Genomic DNA, 19,013 nt, shown 5'->3' with positions numbered 1-19,013 from the left:
ATTGCACACTAAATGAGTACAAAAGGAATTACTGGCAAAGTACGGAGATTGATCTTCAACTTCCTAACAACCGAACCCAGAGTGTAATTGTTGACAAAATATCTTCTGAATCATCCACCGTGAAAAGCTGTCCCCCAAGATAGAGTACTTGCTCTGGTACTTTTCCTCGTCCACGTATCAGACATGGGCAAGAATACAAACCATGGTACTGTATCATCCTTTGCAGATGACATTAGAATTGTCATGAGAGTAGATAATATTGAGGACACAGCAAACCTCCAGTCTGATGTTACTCAAGTCTTTCAATGGTCCACAGATAATAACAACAGGATGCTTAACCACTGTGATGTGCTTCTTTTATTAGGACATTCCCCCTGTGTGCCGAATATCAAGTGTTCTCAAAATTGTTTGATCTTTGTAAAATGATAAATTCCCTTCCCTGAACCTGTACATGTAAAAAACAAACAAAAAAAAAAAAAAAAAAAAACACTTATTTTGGCTGTGGGGATGTGGAGAAGAGTGTGTGTTTGCTGTGCGCCGGTGCGTGAAGCTCCCAGAGCAGGTTGCGCGGGCCATTCAAGCACTGCGAGTTGCCACAAATATATTTTCAATTATTTGTTCTATGTATTTCCAACGTGGTTTTATGTTTTTTTTTTATCGTATATGATGCATATTTGTGTCCTCTACAATATATATATATATATATACAGTAGAATGTTCATAATGTTCCATGGAACTGTGATACATGTCAGTAATGTGTCCACAATAAATATTGTTTCAATATTACTTGTTCAAAATTTACTAAAATTACAATATGTACAGTTTCACACTATTTACACAGTAACACTGTAAAACACACTCAGTACTTCGGAAGTGAGCGATGATCAATGAAGCAGTCCATGGTACACAGCGTGACTTCGCTCTCGTTACACTGGGTACAGATAGATTTTCGCTTCCTGTTTCTTCGTTCTGTGTGCTTGCAAATAATGCACTCGCATACACCTTTGGCTTTAGTACCTGTAGGTAGTATGTAGACAAGCTTGTAAAGGGTAAGGTCGTCTTGACAAGATTGCTTTGTAAGGTCCCTCACTGGAAGAGATTCAGGTATTTTTTGAAAAGATTCAGCCATTCTGGAAGAGATTCAGCTTTTCTTGAAAATATCTATGGAAAACACCACTATGGAAGCCACTAACACTGTTCATCTATGCTACTTGTATCAGATACATCACTGAACGCAGAAAACGATTCATCATTTTCTGTGGACGACGCTACAGCCCTCCCATCCTCGACATTACTCCTCCCACAGCGCAGTGCAAATTATCACAACAATCGTGCTATGATCAGAATCCTGGTCATTTTTATCAGTCGGGGGTCTTCTGTAATACTATCATCGCTAAATAATACGTTACATATTTTTTTACATTGTTAGGCGATGCTGTGGTCACAAGCTGAACAGCAGTGCTGTGAGCTCATGCTGCGTGCACCAACCTTGGTGGCTCACTCAGTACTGATGACCTCACACCTGGGAATTGTTGCCCACGATTTTTTTTAAATGGCGTCTGTTTACAAGAGCCCTAATGAAGGTGAGGTGAATCCGTGTATCCGCGGGCCATTTAAGTCTTGCGTAGTACTCCTACATATCATATGACATGGTGCGCACTTTTGCATATGTTACTCGACACGTCATATGACGTGTTGCGCAGTTTAAGGGTTAAGTTGAAAATGCTAAGCAAGATGATGATAGGGGCAAGATTTGAGAGGTTTTCTGAGCAGTGCAAACTTCCATCAATACTCAGAATAGACCTAAAACAATGATCAAGCAAGAGGGGTTATTCAGTAAATTAATTTTTAATTATAAAAGGATAAACTGGGCAAAAATAAACAGCCCCTAAATCAACACAACACATTAACCCTTAACCCTTAAAGTGCGCATCACGTCATATGACGTGCTAGACGTTGTTCCAGTCAACTGTGCATCACGTCATATGATGTGTTGGAGTACTACGCAAGATTTAAACAGCCCGCGGATATACGGGGTTCACCACACCTTCATCAGGGCTCTTGTAAACAGACGCCATTTTAAAAAAAAATCGTGGGCCAAACTCCCGGGTGTTATTGGCCTCGGTATTGAGTGAGCAACCAAGCCTGACACACGCAGCATGAGCTAACAGCACTGCTGTTCAGCTTGTGACCACAGCAACGCCTAAAAATGCCAAATTATACTTGTTCATGCTATTATGTAGCGATGATATTATTACAGAAGACCCCTGACTGTGATAAAACTGACCAGGGTTCTGATAATAGCAGGATTGTGGTGATATTTAGCGCTGTGCGCCGTGGAGGGAGGAGTAATGCTGTGGGAGGGAGGGTGGTGGCGATGTCTTTTGACTGTGTGTGGCCACCTTTTATTGACTGCACTCACCATACCAGTTTATTGGTTCGCTATGGTGAACACAAATGTAGATACTTATATATAACGTGTGTATAGAGGGTATAAACAGCAAGAGAAGGTTTGGAGCCGCCATTTTGGTGAGGGCGGTGGCGTCGTCTGCACGACGCCACCGTGCAGACGACGGTGTTGTTTACTGGTTACCACGATGGTCTTTGGGCACCATACCAGTTTATTTGTACAAGTATGGTGAATAAAACAAGTAGATACTTATATATAATGTGTGTATATAGCATAATAACACCACACAGTATTGTTGGAGGAGAAATATTAGTGCGTCTGGCCTTGAGGGCGGCCGCCGATCAGCTGACTGTGTGAGTAGCCACATCTTTGTGCCTTTACTCACCATACAAGCTTAGATGTACAGTTATGGTGAACAAAACATGTAGATACTTATATATAACGTCTGTATATAGTGAATTACAGTATAGCAAAAACATTATTGTGGGAGGAGAATGTGGGTGAGTCAGATGACTGGAGGGAGGGCGGGAGTGGCTGGCTGGTAAACGGCGGTCACTCCTCGTTACTTTTTGACTCATAATAGCTACTTAGTGGTTCGTTATAGTGAACAAAACATGCAGATACTTATATATAACCTGTGCTTATAATGTAATAACCGACAAAGTATTTGTTCACTGATTGATGAACATAATTGAATCAACAATATGCACACCATATTTTTGAGTACAGCAATGATTCACTCATTTTATTATATAAATATATCAAACTACACACTATTGAATAATATTACAGCAAAAAAAGTATGAAAAATCAATCGGAGACATTGAAATAATTCGGTAATTATCTCTTTGTGGCAACTCCGGCCTGACAGCTTGCGAGCAACAGACCGCCTGGGGACGCACGCTGAGTCAGCGCCTATGATTTGCCAGACTTCCCCGCCCTATAGCGGGCAATATATGCCACTTACGATTTTTTTATTATTTTTCCCTTGATCAGTGAACACAAATTAACAGGTTAGGAAGAAAAAATATATTTTTTTTTTTCAAAATGACATGCGCCTGTGGGGATGACAGGATATTAAACCCCGAGCATGTTAAGGGTTAACATGCTAGGGGTATAATATCCTTTCTTCCCCACAGGCGCATGTAATTTTGAAAAAAAAAAAAAAATTTTTTCTTCCTAACCTGTTAATTTGTGTTCACTGATCACGGGAAGAATAATAAAAAAATCGTAAGTGGCATATATTGCCCGCTATTGGGCGGGGAAGTCTGGCAAATTATAGGGGCTGACTCAGCGTGCGTCCCCAGGCGGTCTGTTGCTCGCCAGCTGTCAGGCCGGAGTTGCCACAAAGAGATAATTACCTAATTATTTCAATGTCTTTGATTGATTTTTCATAGTTTTTTTGCTGTATTCAATAGTGTGTAGTTTGATATATTTATATAATAAAATGAGTGAATCATTGCTGTACTCAAAAATATGGTGTGCATATTGTTGATTCAATTATGTTCATCAATCGGTGAACAAATACTTTGTCGGTTATTACACTATAAGCACAGGTTATATATAAGTATCTGCATGTTTTGTTCACTATAACGAACCACTAAGTAGCTATTATGAGTCAAAAAGTAACGAGGAGTGACTGCCGTGTACCAGCCAGCCACTCGTGCCCTCCCTCAAGTCATCTGACTCGCCCACATTCAAGTCATCTGACTCGCCCACATTCTCCTCCCACAATGCTGTTTTTGCTATAATTCACTATATACAGACGTCATATATAAGTATTTACATGTTTTGTTCACCATAACTGTACATCTAAGCTTGTATAGTGAGTAAAGGCACAAAGATGTAGGACCTTACACAGTCAGCTGATGGCTGCTGCCCTCAAGGCCAGACGCACTAATATTTCTCCTCCAACAGTACTGTGTGGTGTTATTACGCTATATACACACATTATATATAAATATCTACCCGTTTTATTCACCATACTTGTACAAATAAACTGGTATGGTGCCCAAAGACCATTGTGGTAACCAGTAAACAACACCGTCGTCTGCACGGTGGCGTCGTGCAGACGACGCCACCGCCCTCACCAAAATGGCGGCTCCAAACCTTCTCTTGCTGTTTATACCCTCTATACACACGTTATATATAAGTATCTACATTTGTATTCACCATAGAGAACCAATAAACTGGTATGGTGAGTGCAGTCAATAATAGGTGGCCACACACAGTCAGAAGACATCGCCACCACCCTCTCCCTCCCACACCCTCCCTCTCTCCATGGCGCACAGTGCTAAATATCACCACAATCCTGCTATTATCAGAACCCTGGTCAGTTTTATCACAGTCAGGGGTCTTCTGTAATAATATCATCGCTACATAATAGCATGAAGTATATTTTGGCATTTTTAGGCGATGCTGTGGTCACAAGCTGAACAGCAGTGCTGTTAGCTCATGCTGCGTGCGTCAGGCTTGGTTGCTCACTCAATACTGAGGCCAATAACACCCGGGAGTTTGGTTCACGATTTTTAAAAAAAATGGCGTCTGTTTACAAGAGCCCTGATGAAGGTGTGGTGAACCCCGTGTATCCACGGGCCGTTTAAATCTTGCGTAGTACTCCAACACGTCATATGACGTGATGCGCAGTTGTCTGGAACAACGTCCAACACGTCATATGACGTGATGGGCACTTTAAGGGTTAAAATAACAACGTACTGGAGTGAACGATATGGAAGAAAATGCAGAATAGAACCAGTGAAGAGCAGGGGTGCCATAGGCACAATCAGAGAACACTGTATAAACATCAGAGGTCCACAGTTGTTCAACACACTACTAGCGAGTGTAAGAAATATTGCCGGAACAACTGTGGACATCTTCAAGAGGAAACTAGATTGTTTTCTCCAAGGAGTGCCGGACCAGCCGGGTTGTGGTGGATATGTGGGCCTGCGGGCTGCTCCAAGCAACAACCTGGTTGACCAAACTCACAAGTCAAACCTGCCTCAGGCCAGGCTTTGGGAGTAGAAGAACTCCCAGAACCCCATCAACCAGGTATCCTTCTTTTCTGGCAAAGAATGGGACGGCTGAATTCTGAAAGGGTCTTTTGGTTGTGGATGCTTGGTAGGTTAGGCCCGGGATGCATCGGGGTGTAAAGCTGCCTCTTCTGTCCAGTGGCGGCTTTACGTTGCTACCTGCGGGCCGCTGGGTCAGTGTCTGTGGACATGCTCTGGGTGGATCTGGTTTCCCTGGTTACCTGTTCCAGGGCTCGTGTTTCTCAGGTTGTTTGCAGTGTACTCAAGTCTATCCAGCCTGCGGTCTACCCTCGTGCCCATGATGTACGTAAGTATGCTGCTCTGGCTGCTGTTTTTGGTAATATGTCTTGGGTCGACATTCAAGCACGGGGTTTTGGAGGTCGAACATAGTTCTGGCCGCCAAGTATCTTGTAAATGTTCTGGGCCCTCTCCGGCCTTGTGTTGCTTTGGGACGTCTGTCGGAGCCTAGTGTCTCTTCATTTTGCAACCTGCAGTGGGTAGTTAGCTTCAGGGAGCCGATGGGATTTCCCACAGAAAACCAGCGTTGAATGTAATGAAACATTATTTTATGGGCAAGCCCTTGAGGCTCCCTCCCTCCAGTCAGTGGTTTTCATTATTCTATGTACTGGGATAGTGAGCTGCCTGAGCAGGCTCCCCCTCCTAGTCAGTGTGATTGGGGGAGTGCTAACGAGCGGGTGCACAAGTTAGATGATAATTTGCTTGTTTGCTTGTTTTCTTTTGTGGGGATTTTTTTGGCTCTGTTCTGACATTGGTTGCAATTTTCACTAGTTGGGGGTTTGTATTTCGCCTAACTTTCTGGGAGTATTCCCCCAGTCGATGACAGACATGACATAATCTAAATATAGTGCTCATATGGCCACTTCTCCCTGCACCTCTCTGAGGGGGATCAGATTCTGGCGCTGGTCTCCAGTAAGTATACAGAACTCTTGTGACTGATGACACCAAACTAATATGACGCACGTCAATTTGGATAGCTTCAGAGAGCCTCCGGGGCTCTTTTCAAGTACCACACGCTAGAATGCATCACCTCCCATCCTCATTTGGGGGGTGGGGGAGGAGGGAGGCAGACCATGTTAGCTGGCTACTTCACCACTGGCTACTACTTATTCTGATGTTTACATGGTCGCCCATTCTTGTCGCTCTGGCTCCAGTCGCCTGTTTTATCCAAGTAGTGTTTGCCTTTGTGGCAGGGTTTGCCACGTTGGGCTATAGGTTGCCTAGTTTGGCTATAAGGAGCCAAATTGGAAAGGTTACTTTCATTATACTGTACATTACGACTTTGTCTCTCTGCTTATTACTTTCGGCACTGCAGATTAAGACGGTGATTTAACATATGTTAAACAAATGGATATAAAACAGCCTGCTTTGAGGCTGTTTTATATGCATTTGCATAGCGTGCACTAAAAGTTTAGTGTGCTTAAAGCTGCATGTGCTCAGGGTTTCCTTCCCTGGGTGCTCTTTAAATTCTGCCCCTGCTCGGTCAGAGTTGTCTTTCCTAGGGTGTTCAGGATGCATTTCCTTAGGGGGGGGGTCTCCTTACTTGGGGTGGCCCTTGCCCTTCAGGTAAGCCTGTGGTCTTCGACTATCTGGCTTTCCTCGGGATAGGAGTGTATTTTGTTGGTGTGGTGCATTGTGGTTTGCGAGACCTCATCGACGCATCTAAGCGAGTTTCTAGCTCCATTTGGTGCTACAATTCTCCCTGGTGGATTGTTTTCCATGGACTGGTTCTAGGGGGTTCCGGGCTTGCAGTTTTGTCCCTTTTCGAGACAAAAGCATCATTTTGCCCTTTCTCTGCTTTGGGGCATTTCCACTTTACATTTATTAGGTTTTACCCAGGGTTTGATGCCGTTAACCCCCCCTTTGTTGCTCCCTAGTCCTTTCCATTGGCTTCAGGTAGCCAGACGTGCCTGTACAAGATACAGGAGTTACCAGCGTGGTGTTCCAAGTACTTTGGTTTTCTGCAGGCCCTGGAAAACCCAAGCGGGTTCGGTTGTTCTATGGGTACCTCTTCTGAGGCTGTTCTTGCCTTGTTTGAATTTTGGAGTTGTTCGGGGTTTTTGCTACCTGGCGAGGTTCCTATGTTCTGCCTCAGCCATGCTACCTGTTGGGTCGGTGACACCTTTGACCCCGAGTCGTGTGGGTTTTGTTCCCAACATGTGCCTCTTCTTCCCTCGCTCTGGTAGTTTAGCAGTATCTGGTGGTGACCGCATGCATTGGTGGTTGCATTGGTCTAGGTTGTGTACCTGGTTGGATGCTCTGGATTGGACCCACTTGGTGTGTGTAGGGTCTTGGATTTGGTGGTGTTGGTTACTTCAACCATGTTTCCACCTGCACCACCTCTTCTTTCTCCAGTGGATGTGGTTTGCCCTGGTTATACCAGTATGTCTGGTCCCATTTGATTCAGATAATCAGGACCTACACTTTTCCTGTTAAAAGTTATATTTTAAATTATAAAATTAATGTATTGCATGGATTATAATTTTGCAGATGAAAAGTCACAATAACGTGACTGAAATTGTTGACCAAACCACACACTAGAAATTGAAGAGACGATGTAAGGTACGGGATTGAAAGCCGTACCCTAGAGTATTGTTAACACCCGCTCGTACTTTCTTATAAATAATGGGAGTGCAGGTGTCTATATAGCCATAATGAACAGTTCTAATTACATGGGACAAGAAATACACGTTGGGTACAATTTTACAAAAGGGTTTTTATTTAACAATACCAGATTATCTCACACCGATTAGAACGGGGGGGGGGGGGGGGTGTACTTGGACCTACCACAGGAATGATACAGACAAAGGGGGGGTATAATTGATAATCATCAATTATCTTATGATTCCTTCCCACCAACACACACCTCAGGGGACAACTGGCACAAGGGTCCACACAACAGTTTAGGCCTCTACAAACTGGGACTTAAGGTCATTACTATATTCCACTCCTCTTGGGTAACTACAAAGGGCATATAGCATTTAATAATACACTGTTCTGACCACAATACACATAGGGATGGACAAAGTAAATGTGGATAGCTTCCACGTGACAGAGCTGAGCACATGCACATGAATTAATAACACACCACTCTACCTACACACAGGGTTCTAAAATCCTTATTTCTACAATTTCTTATCTCTAAATCATACAAAAAGGGAAGCACCGCTATAAAAACCTCTAATACTGCCCTTATTTGTTGGAGACCATCCTAAGACACACAAGTGACTCTGGTCCTTCTCCCACTTCCTCTTCCCCCCCAAGTGAACAAGAGGGGCTTGCACTTGTCCCTGCCTGTCTGGTTCCAATAATGTCTCATCCCTATACATGTCATACACATTTCCCAATAGTTCATTTGTCTTATAATGTTCCAGGCTGTTTTTCTACATTTAACACTGTTGTTTCTCTATATTTTCATGCATTGAATCTGCTTTTTAACTGTTTTATCACTTTTGTTTACATTGCTTTTAGGAGATGACATTTTCTTGTTAAGATGATGCTCTGTATATCTGCAGGGGTAAAAGTACCAGACTGTTTTTAAACTTTTAACACTATTTCTTCCTACACAAGGATCTCTCTCTCTTACGACAACGACGTTTTAGTCCGTCCTGTCCTTAAGTGTCCTCTGGATATCTGGGATAATTGCAACCTGCTCTGCTCTGTTGCAATTAGCTAGGTGTGTGAGCTGCCATTAATTGACAATCAAGTTAATTGACCTGGACTTGATAACGGTCCAGGACGAACCGAAACGTCGTCATCTCTTCAATTTCTAGTGTGGTTTGGTTAACAATTATAGTTTTTTTAGCCTGAATTTGGTAAAATAAATTATATAACCTGGTAAACTGTCCTATGAAAGTATACTGTGCAGAGTTTCTTTAGAAAATAATAGTTCTGTGTTTAGTCATCTTCAGAAATTTGTACTACATTTAAATAGGAACTTAACATGAAAAAATTCTGCCTTTTTAATATATGCATCTTTTTGGCACAAGGCTTTGTGGTCTTGGCTTATAACAATATTCAAAATAGTTTGATGTGTAAATAGCATATACTGTATATTAAAAAGAGTTCCAGGTATTTGACACTTTGCATCATGAACATTACTTATTTTCCAGGTTGATTGGAAGAAATATTTCAAGCACTTACGCTAAATTGGAGAAATTAACACATTGTAAGTACAAAGTGATAATTTTTTTTTTAACACTCCTCGAATATTTTATTAATAAATTTTGTAGTACAGGTATATATTTTCATTGCTGTTGTCACTAGGCTTTTTCTGCAAAAACGATTATGAAAAATATACATTGAACTCTTTGAAAGTGCCTATCTGAATGTATACTCTTCAGCTCCATAAATATCACTTTATATAACTTAGGTAATGTCCCTACAGGGTTGTAAAATATGATTAAGAGCATTAGAGAATTTTTACAGATAAAAATTAAGATATTCTGGTCTATTCACAAATACATTACAGCATTTTATTACAGACTAGATGTACCCGGCTACGCGTTGCTGTGGCTCAGCAACGCATGTGCGTTGCTGAGCCACTGCAAACTTTCCCTGCCACTCAGTCCTCCCCACCATTTCCCTCCTTCCCTGTCCCCTCTTTCTCCCAACCATTCCTCACTCCCCCAGTCCCCTCGTCCTCCCAACCATTCCTCACTCCCTCATCCCTTTTTCCTTCCCAACATCCCCCACTCCGTCATCACCTCGTCCCCCTAACCATTCCCCACTCCCCCATCCCCTCGTCCTCCCCACTATCTCCCACTCCCCCATCCCCTCGTCCTCCCTACCATTCCCCCCATCCCCTCGTCCTCCTCACCATCCCCAACTCCTGTCCCCTCGTCCTTCCTACCATTCCCCACTCCCTTGTCTGATGATCAAATGATCTGATGTTCCCATCAGAAAATTGGGAACATCAAATGATCTGGGGCTGGATTCACAAAAAAGTTACGCAAACACTTACGAACCTGTACATCTTTTCTCAATCTTTGGCGGCTTTGTTTACAATTATTAAACAGTTAATGAGCTCCAAAGCACCAGGAGGCTGTTTATAACAATAACAACAGTTGATTGGCAAGTTTTCATGCTTGTAAACTGTTTAATAAATGTAACCAAAGCCATCAAAGATTGAGGAACGATGTACATGTTCGTAAGTACTTGCGTGATTGCTTCATGAATCTGGCCCCAGCTGTTCCCATCACTGAAGTATAAGAAAATCAGTTAAAAAACCAAATAAAAAAAAAAAATAAAAAATAAAAAAAAAAATAAACTATACTGTACTCTCGAAATGAACAGTATGGTAAAGAAAACAGCTCAATTCCAACACAATCACACAAAATAATTAAATCAAAATGAAAATACAGGCATACCTCAGAATAAGAGTTTAATCCGTTCCTGGAGACGCCTCGCCTTCCGAAAACTCGCATTCCGAAGTTAATTTCCCCATAAGAAATAAAGGGAAATGAATTAATCCGTTCCTGACTACCCCAAAAACCCCACATCAAACTAAATTTTTATACCTAATTTACCTAATTCATCTAAATAAACCTACAAAAGTATGTTCCAGTTATTACTTACCTTACTGTCGAGTGCTGTAGGCGTATGGAAGATGGTGAGGAGGGGGGAGGAGGAGAGGAGTTAGTGTTTGGAAGGGGAGTCCCCTTCCATAATCACATCAGGCAGTGAGGACCTTTCTGGTGTGCTCTCCCTGGGACGTTTAACCTGAGTGCCACTAGGTCCTGGTTGAGGTTCACTGCTCGATTTCTTCACCAAATATTTGTCCATGAAAGCTTGCTTTTCCCTTCTTCGCAAGCTCTCTCTGTAGTAAGGCATCACATTGTCATTGAAAAGATTAAGACAACGGCCTACTACAGTTTTGTCTGGGTGAGTGTGTTCAATAGTTGTTTGAATCTCTTCCCACATCTGACACACCTTCTTCATTACTGCAGAAGGGACATTCGCTGGTGCTGTTGCCACCACCTCCTCCTCCAATGCAGAATCATTCGCTGCTGTGTTGGCTTGCTGTTACTGTTGAAGGGCTAGGAGTTCTTCGGTGGTCAGTTCTTCGTTGTGTTCTTCCACCAACTCCTCCACATCATCACCATCCAATTCCAAGCCCATTTTCTGGCCTAGACTAACAATTTCCTCAACGATAGGCGCATCATTTATAGGCTCAAACCCCTCAAAGTCTAGTTCTCTCACACCTTCAGGCCACAATTTTCTCCAGCCAGAGATCAGGGTTCTTTGAGTCACTTCTTGCCAGGCTTTGTCAACGAGTTTTAAAGCACTAAAAATGTTAAAATGCTCTCTCCAGAACTCTCTGAGGGTGAGGTTTGTGGCTTCAGTCACTTCAAAATATTTCCGGAAAAGTGCCCTTTCATACAGTTTCTTAAAATTCGCTATGATTTTCTGGTCCATAGGCTGAATTAGAGGAGTGGTGTTAGGAGGAAGGAATTTAACTGTGAGGAATTTATTGTATTGAGGCATCAAATCATCTTCCAAGCCTGGAGGATGAGCAGGAGCATTGTCAAGGAGAAGCACGGCTCTGAGTGGCAATTGTTTCTCCTGCAGATATTTTTCTATGGCAGGGCACAGCACTTCATTCACCCACTCCGAAAAAATAAGCCTAGTCACCCATGCTTTTTTATTAGACTTCCACATCACAGACAAACGGGTTTTCTGCACATTATACTGTTTGAAAACCCTTGGATTTTCAGAATGATACACTAGCAAGGGTTTAATTTTTAAATCGCCACTCGCATTTGAACACAGCACAAGCGTAAACCTATCTTTCATAGGCTTGTGTCCAGGCAAGGATTTTTCCTCCTTGGTAATGTATGTCCTCTTAGGCATTCTTTTCCAAAACAGTCCTGTTTCGTCACAATTAAACACTTGTTGCGGTAGGTATCCCTCAGCCTCTGCAAACTCTTTAAATTCGTCAATAAATCGTCCAGCGGCTGGTTTGTCTGAGCTGGCTGCCTCCCCATGCCTTGTAACACTATGGATACCACTTCTCTTTCTAAATTTTTCAAACCAGCCCCTGCTTGCCTTAAACTCTTTCTTATCTGCATCACTCGTTGCAGGGGTCTTCTTTAGAAGGTCTTCGTGCAACACCCTGGCTTTCTCAGAAATAATGGCCTCCGAAACACTATCACCCCTCAACTCCTTGTCGTGTATCCAAATTAATAACAACTTTTCCACTTCTTCAAGTATTTGTGGTCTTTGTGTCGTTAATGTTCTTACTCCTTTTGCCACATTAGCACTCATAATCTTATTTTTCTTCTTAAGTATAGTGCATATTGTTGATGTCGCTTTGTTGTACTGCCTACAAAGATCAACAACACGTGTACCGTTCTCATGCTTTCGAATGATCTCTTGTTTCTCCTCTATTGTCATCCTCACATGAGCTTTCTGGCCTTTATCCTTACCACTGGCTTTCTTGGGACTCATGGTGAGATATATAATAACAAATTGTATAGACAAATCACCAAAAATCCAACAAAACACTGAAAATTCACGACAAGAATTGATGTGGGGGTAGTCACTGCGCGCGAGACAATGGTGAACTGAGGGGCAGCGGGGCAGAGGGGCGACGATCGCCGAACGACCACGCGCTAGGTCGGCTGTACGCGTATCAACAAACTCGCGTTCAAACTCGACTCCCGAAGTAACCATCGCCTTCCGAGACAAATTTTTGGAGTAAATACACCTCGCCTTCCGAAAATCTCGCATACAGGGACAATCGCATTCCGAGGTACCACTGTATAGATAGATAGATAGCGTGAATTGCTCTTACGTGCAACAGATGGCACTGTTTCTTAAAAAAAAGAATGTTTTTACCTGTCACTGGTGGCATCTATACTTATACTTACGAAATGAACAGTATGGTAAACAACACAGCTCAATTCCAATGCATTGTCCCACAAAATAATTAAATCAAAATGAAAATAAATCATAATTTATGAAAATTCAATTAATCAATACAATCGGAAACATTGAAATGGAATCGTAACATATTTAGTATAGTGTGTGTGTTGCTCTTACGTTCAACAGATTGCACTGTTTTTAAAAAAACGCATGTTTTTTCCTGTCACAGGTGAGGCATGTATATAGTAGGTATATAAATACACCGGCCTATATGAATGCAACGTTGTCAAATTTTCAAAGCAATCTGTAAAGAGGTTTCAAAAATTTCCCCCACAAGAAAAACACATGAAAAACACAGTTTTTCAAACAATTATGTTTTTTCCCTTCACAGACGTGACATCTACAGTGTGTCCTCACTTGAACGAACTATATGGGGCGAAGCCGATTCGTTCCAGTGCGGAATTCGTTCCATCCGTCCGGCCCCAACAACCTTCTTATTTTTTTTTTTTAAACATATGCCAGGACACATTAGTTTGTTTCTTTGTTGTGTGGTGCTTCATTATAATATCTTTCATGCTCTTTTGGTGTCAATAATAATCTGAGATGCGAGAATCACCATCCCCCACCCCACTCACACCATCCTCCACACCACCCACACCATCCTCCACACCACCCACACCATCCTCCACACCACCCACACCATCCTCCACACCACCCACACCATCCTCCACACCACCCACACCATCCTCCACACCACCCACACCATCCTCCACACCACCCACACCATCCTCCACACCACCCACACCATCCTCCACACCACCCACACCATCCTCCACACCACCCACACCATCCTCCACACCACCCACACCATCCTCCACACCACCCACACCATCCCCCACACCATCCTCCACACCACCCACACCATCCCCCACACCACCCACACCATCCCCCACACCACCCACACCATCCTCCACACCACCCACACCATCCTCCACACCACCCACACCATCCTCCACACCACCCACACCATCCTCCACACCACCCACACCATCCTCCACACCACCCATACCATCCCCCACAACACCCACACCATCCCCCCACACCACCCACACCATCCCCCACACCACCCACACCATCCCCCACACCACCCACACCATCCCCCACACCACCCACACCATCCCTCACACCACCCACACCATCCCCCACACCACCCACACCACCCATACCATCCCCCACACCACCCATACCATCCCCCACACCACCCACACCATCCCCCACACCACCCACACCATCCCCCACACCATCCCCCACACCACCCACACCATCCCCCACACCACCCACACCATCCCCCACACCACCCACACCATCCTCCACACCACCCACACCATCCTCCACACCACCCACACCATCCCCCACACCATCCTCCACACCACCCACACCATCCCCCACACCATCCTCCACACCACCCACACCATCCCCCACACCACTAACACCATTCGCCCCCACCACCCACACTCCCCACACCACCACCCACACACCCCACACCACCACCCACACACCCTGCACCACCACCCACACACCCCACACCACCACCCACACCATCCCCCACACCATCCCCCACACCACCCACACCATCCCCCACACCACCCACACCATCCCCCACACCCCCACACCATCCCCAACACCACTAACACCATTCGCCCCCACCACCCACACTCCCCACACCACCACCCACACACCCCACACCACCACCCACATCATACCCCACACACCCCACACCCACACCACCCACATCATCCCCCCACACCCAACCACACCACCCACACCAACCCACCCACACCCAAACCACACCACACCACCCAAACCATACCACACCACACCACCCAAACCATACCACACCACCTACACCGTTTATTGAAGCAGCAGGCTTGGAAGCGTCTCAACTCGCCCGACAAAAAAAAATGATGGGTTGACAGGTCTCCTCTCACACCTCCAGGACCCCCCCCCCCCACCCCCCAGGTACCCGGCCATACACACCACAATGCCAAGTCAGCTATTGTTTTCTTCAGGAAACAATAAAACGTGTTAATGATTAATAATGTATATTAATACACGAAAATTAACATATTTTGTCATAAATATTTTACAGCTAAGATTGAGATTTATAATAGAGTATGAATGAGAGGTTTGGCAGCCATGCGTGGTCACCACCCTTCTCTCTCCACTTCCACCTCCCCTGACAACACCTTCCACCACTGACCCCACCTGCCTCTTTCCACCACCTGCCTCCCCTGACCCCACCTGCCTCCCCTGACCCCACCTGCCTCCCCTGACCCCGCCTGCCTCCCCTGACCCCACCTGCCTCCCCTGACCCCACCTGCCTCCCCTGACCCCACCTGCCTCCCCTGACCCCGCCTGCCTCCCCTGACACCGCCTGCCTCCCCTGACCCCGCCTGCCTCCCCTGACACCACCTGCCTCCCCTGACACCGCCTGCCTCCCCTGACCCCACCTGCCTCCCCTGACACCACCTGCCTCTTTCCACCACCTGCCTCCCCTGACACCGCCTGCCTCCCCTGACCCCGCCTGCCTCCCCTGACACCACCTGCCTCTTTCCACCACCTGCCTCCCCTGACACCCCCTGCCTCCCCTGACCCCACCTGCCTCCCCTGACACCACCTGCCTCCCCTGACCCCACCTGCCTACCCTGACCCCACCTGCCTACCCTGACCCCACCTGCCTACCCTGACCCCACCTGCCTACCCTGACCCCACCTGCCTACCCTGACCCCACCTGCCTACCCTGACCCCACCTGCCTCCCCTGACACCACCTGCCTCCCCTGACCCCATGTGCCTCCCCTGACACCACCTGCCTCCCCTGACCCCACCTGCCACCCCTGACACCGCCTGCCTCCCCTGACACCACCTGCCTCCCCTGACCCCACCTGCCTCCCCTGACACCACCTGCCTCCCCTGACACCGCCTGCCTCCCCTGACACCACCTGCCTCCCCTGACACCGCCTGCCTCCCCTGACACCACCACAAATGATGCCAGCCACCTCACCAAGGCCTAACGTTCACACGACCTGTGCTTGTTTTATTGGCCTCCTCAAAATTTATAGGTATTAGTACAGTAAGTAGGCTGTTAGAGGGAGGGAGGGAGGGATCCAGGAAAAAAAAAAACCCTCCCACCCCCCCAATGGCTCAGGGAGCGACCGGCCGGCCACACAATGCCGGCTGTTGTCTACACCCCAATTGTATTAAAAATTCTGTGAAAAGGAAATGTGTTCAAACTGTTTAAAATATGTACTGTATATATTACAATTTTCACCATTATTATTGCTCCAATATGACATTTTTCTAATAAAAAGGCTATTTTCAGTGTAGATAATGCGATAATTATCATTAAATTGACTCTTGGCATCTGACGACGAGAGGAGAGTGAGTGGTCTCTGTGGTCAGGTGGAGGAAGGAGGGTGGGGGCGGGGGAGCACGTGTTGCCTCCTGACAACAACTCTCTCACCAATGCCCCCCTGACACCATTTTATCACCATTTTTATCACCATTTCTCCCTAGAAACAATGGGTAGGGATAATAAAACACTACATAACTGTTTACACTCTGGCGAATCATAGTTGATGACAGCCAGCTCCGACGCTCGGCCTCGGTGACCGCTTGGACGAACATTCCTCACTTAATCGAACATTTGTATGTTCCACTGAACATTTGGTACCGAATTCAATTTGTTCGGCTCTTCCGGGAATTCGATAGAGTGGGGTTCGTTAGTCTGAGGAAGCACTGTATATAGTATGTATATAAAAACCCGCTTGAATGCGAATGGAACGATGTGTGAAAATTTCAAAGCAATCGGTGAAGAACTTTTGGAGATTAGCGATTATGAACGAAAGAACATTTCCATTTTTATTTATATAGGTTACAGTGGGAACTCTGAATATTTATCAGATAATTGCAACGTGCTCTGCTCTGTTGCAATTAGCTAGGTGTGTGAGCTGCCTTTGCCTCATGCAAGTGTGGCAGGCAGGATGCACAACCCGTTCTCGCACTTTCTTACAGTCAATATTGACTTATTAAATACGTGCATATGTGACATACATACATGCATATGTAAACATACTAGTTTACCTTGAAAAGCTTCATAGAAAACACCGACCTTACCTAACCTTCTTAGTATGTTAAGATAATTGCTTCGTAATTTCGATTATTACTTAACCTATACCTATAATAGGTTAAGTAATAATTGTAATTACGAAGCAGTAAGATGCTTATCTTAACATACTAAGAAGGTTAGGCAAGGTCAGTGTTCTATGAAGCTTTTCAAGGTAAACTAGTATGTTTAGTATATCACGTATGCATGTATTTAATTAATCAATATTGACTATACGAAAGTGCGAGAACGGGTTGGGATGCAATAGTGACTTTGTTGTGCTCCTCATTTATCATGTCAATTTTCTGCTCAATGGAAATGTATTTTTACCTTTTCTTTTTAGCACGATGATTGCTGCTTGTTACTCGGTATTTATCTGAATAACGCTCGTGTTCCCATCACAGTTAATCATATTCACATTGGGCTATCAAACATCAATAATATTCCAGGTATCATTAAAAGGAAAAATGGCTTAGCACTTAATAACATGCACAGTATTACCAAACTCAATGCAACACCTAAGCATAAACAAAACAACAGCCCTACTTATCTTAAATTAATAACACGTCCAATCTCCAGAAGCACCACCTGCAACTGACTAAGATGGCTCTGTCTTGCACATGCAAGTTGCTCCAACAACTAATACCAACCACCCCAAACAACGTCTTGACAGCTCTCGAACATAGAGGTAATCACTCCCAAACACTTTTAAACACAAGTATACAATATCTAGGACACTCTGGAACAACATCTCGAGTAATTATGCTTCTCATAAGAAAAACATTAACTCTTTAAGTTAATGACTGACAATGCACAGCTGGTAACAATGATGCCCACACTACCGTTCATGTCCAGCCCCCATCTATTACAGGTCCACTCGTACACACCTGCACGACTGTCCAACTCATTCAATACAACAAGATAATACAGTGGCATCACTGTAACACTCGTAATTAGAATGATATACAGGCATACCTCAGTTTAAGAGTTTAATTGGTTCCTGGAGACGCCTCGTATTCCGAAAACTCGCATTCCGAAGCTAATTTCCCCATAAGAAATAAAGGGAAATGAATTAATCCGTTCCTGACTACCCCAAAAACCCCACATCAAACTAAATTTTTATACCTAATTCATCTAAATAAACCTACAAAACTATGTTCAAGTTATTACTTACCTTGCTGTTGATTGCTGTAGGCATATGGAAGATGGTGAGGAGGTGGGAGGAAGAGAGGAGTTACTGTTTGGAAGGAGAGTCCCCTTCCATTATCACATCAGGCAGTGAGGACTTCACTGGTATGCACACACTGGCACATTTTGCCTGCATACCACTAGGACTTGCTTGTTTTACTAAGAATTTGTCTAATGACACTTGTTTTTCCCTACATTTTAACACTTGTCTGTAGTAAGACATCACATTATCATTTAAAAGGTCAATGCAACGGCCTGCTACAGCTTTATCTGGGTGAGTTTTTTCAACAAAACTTTGCAGTTCTTCCCATACTTCACACATTTTCTTAATCAAGAAGG

General features: G+C 44.5%; 1 protein-coding gene across 2 annotated transcripts in view; it reads left to right on the top strand.

Annotated features, from left to right (window-relative positions):
• The window catches only part of Syx5 (syntaxin 5), a 104,434-nt gene that overhangs the window by 28,486 nt on the left and 56,935 nt on the right, over window positions 1-19,013 (top strand). For both annotated transcript variants that reach the window (XM_069308441.1, XM_069308442.1), the window contains exon 4: window positions 9,570-9,625. In XM_069308441.1, the coding sequence (XP_069164542.1) occupies window positions 9,570-9,625 (56 nt within the window). The remainder of the gene's footprint in view (window positions 1-9,569; window positions 9,626-19,013) is intronic.

This window comes from Procambarus clarkii, chromosome 62, assembly GCF_040958095.1.
Source record: "Procambarus clarkii isolate CNS0578487 chromosome 62, FALCON_Pclarkii_2.0, whole genome shotgun sequence".
NCBI classification, from domain to species: domain Eukaryota; kingdom Metazoa; phylum Arthropoda; class Malacostraca; order Decapoda; family Cambaridae; genus Procambarus; species Procambarus clarkii.
This window is presented reverse-complemented; position numbering and strand designations above follow the sequence as displayed.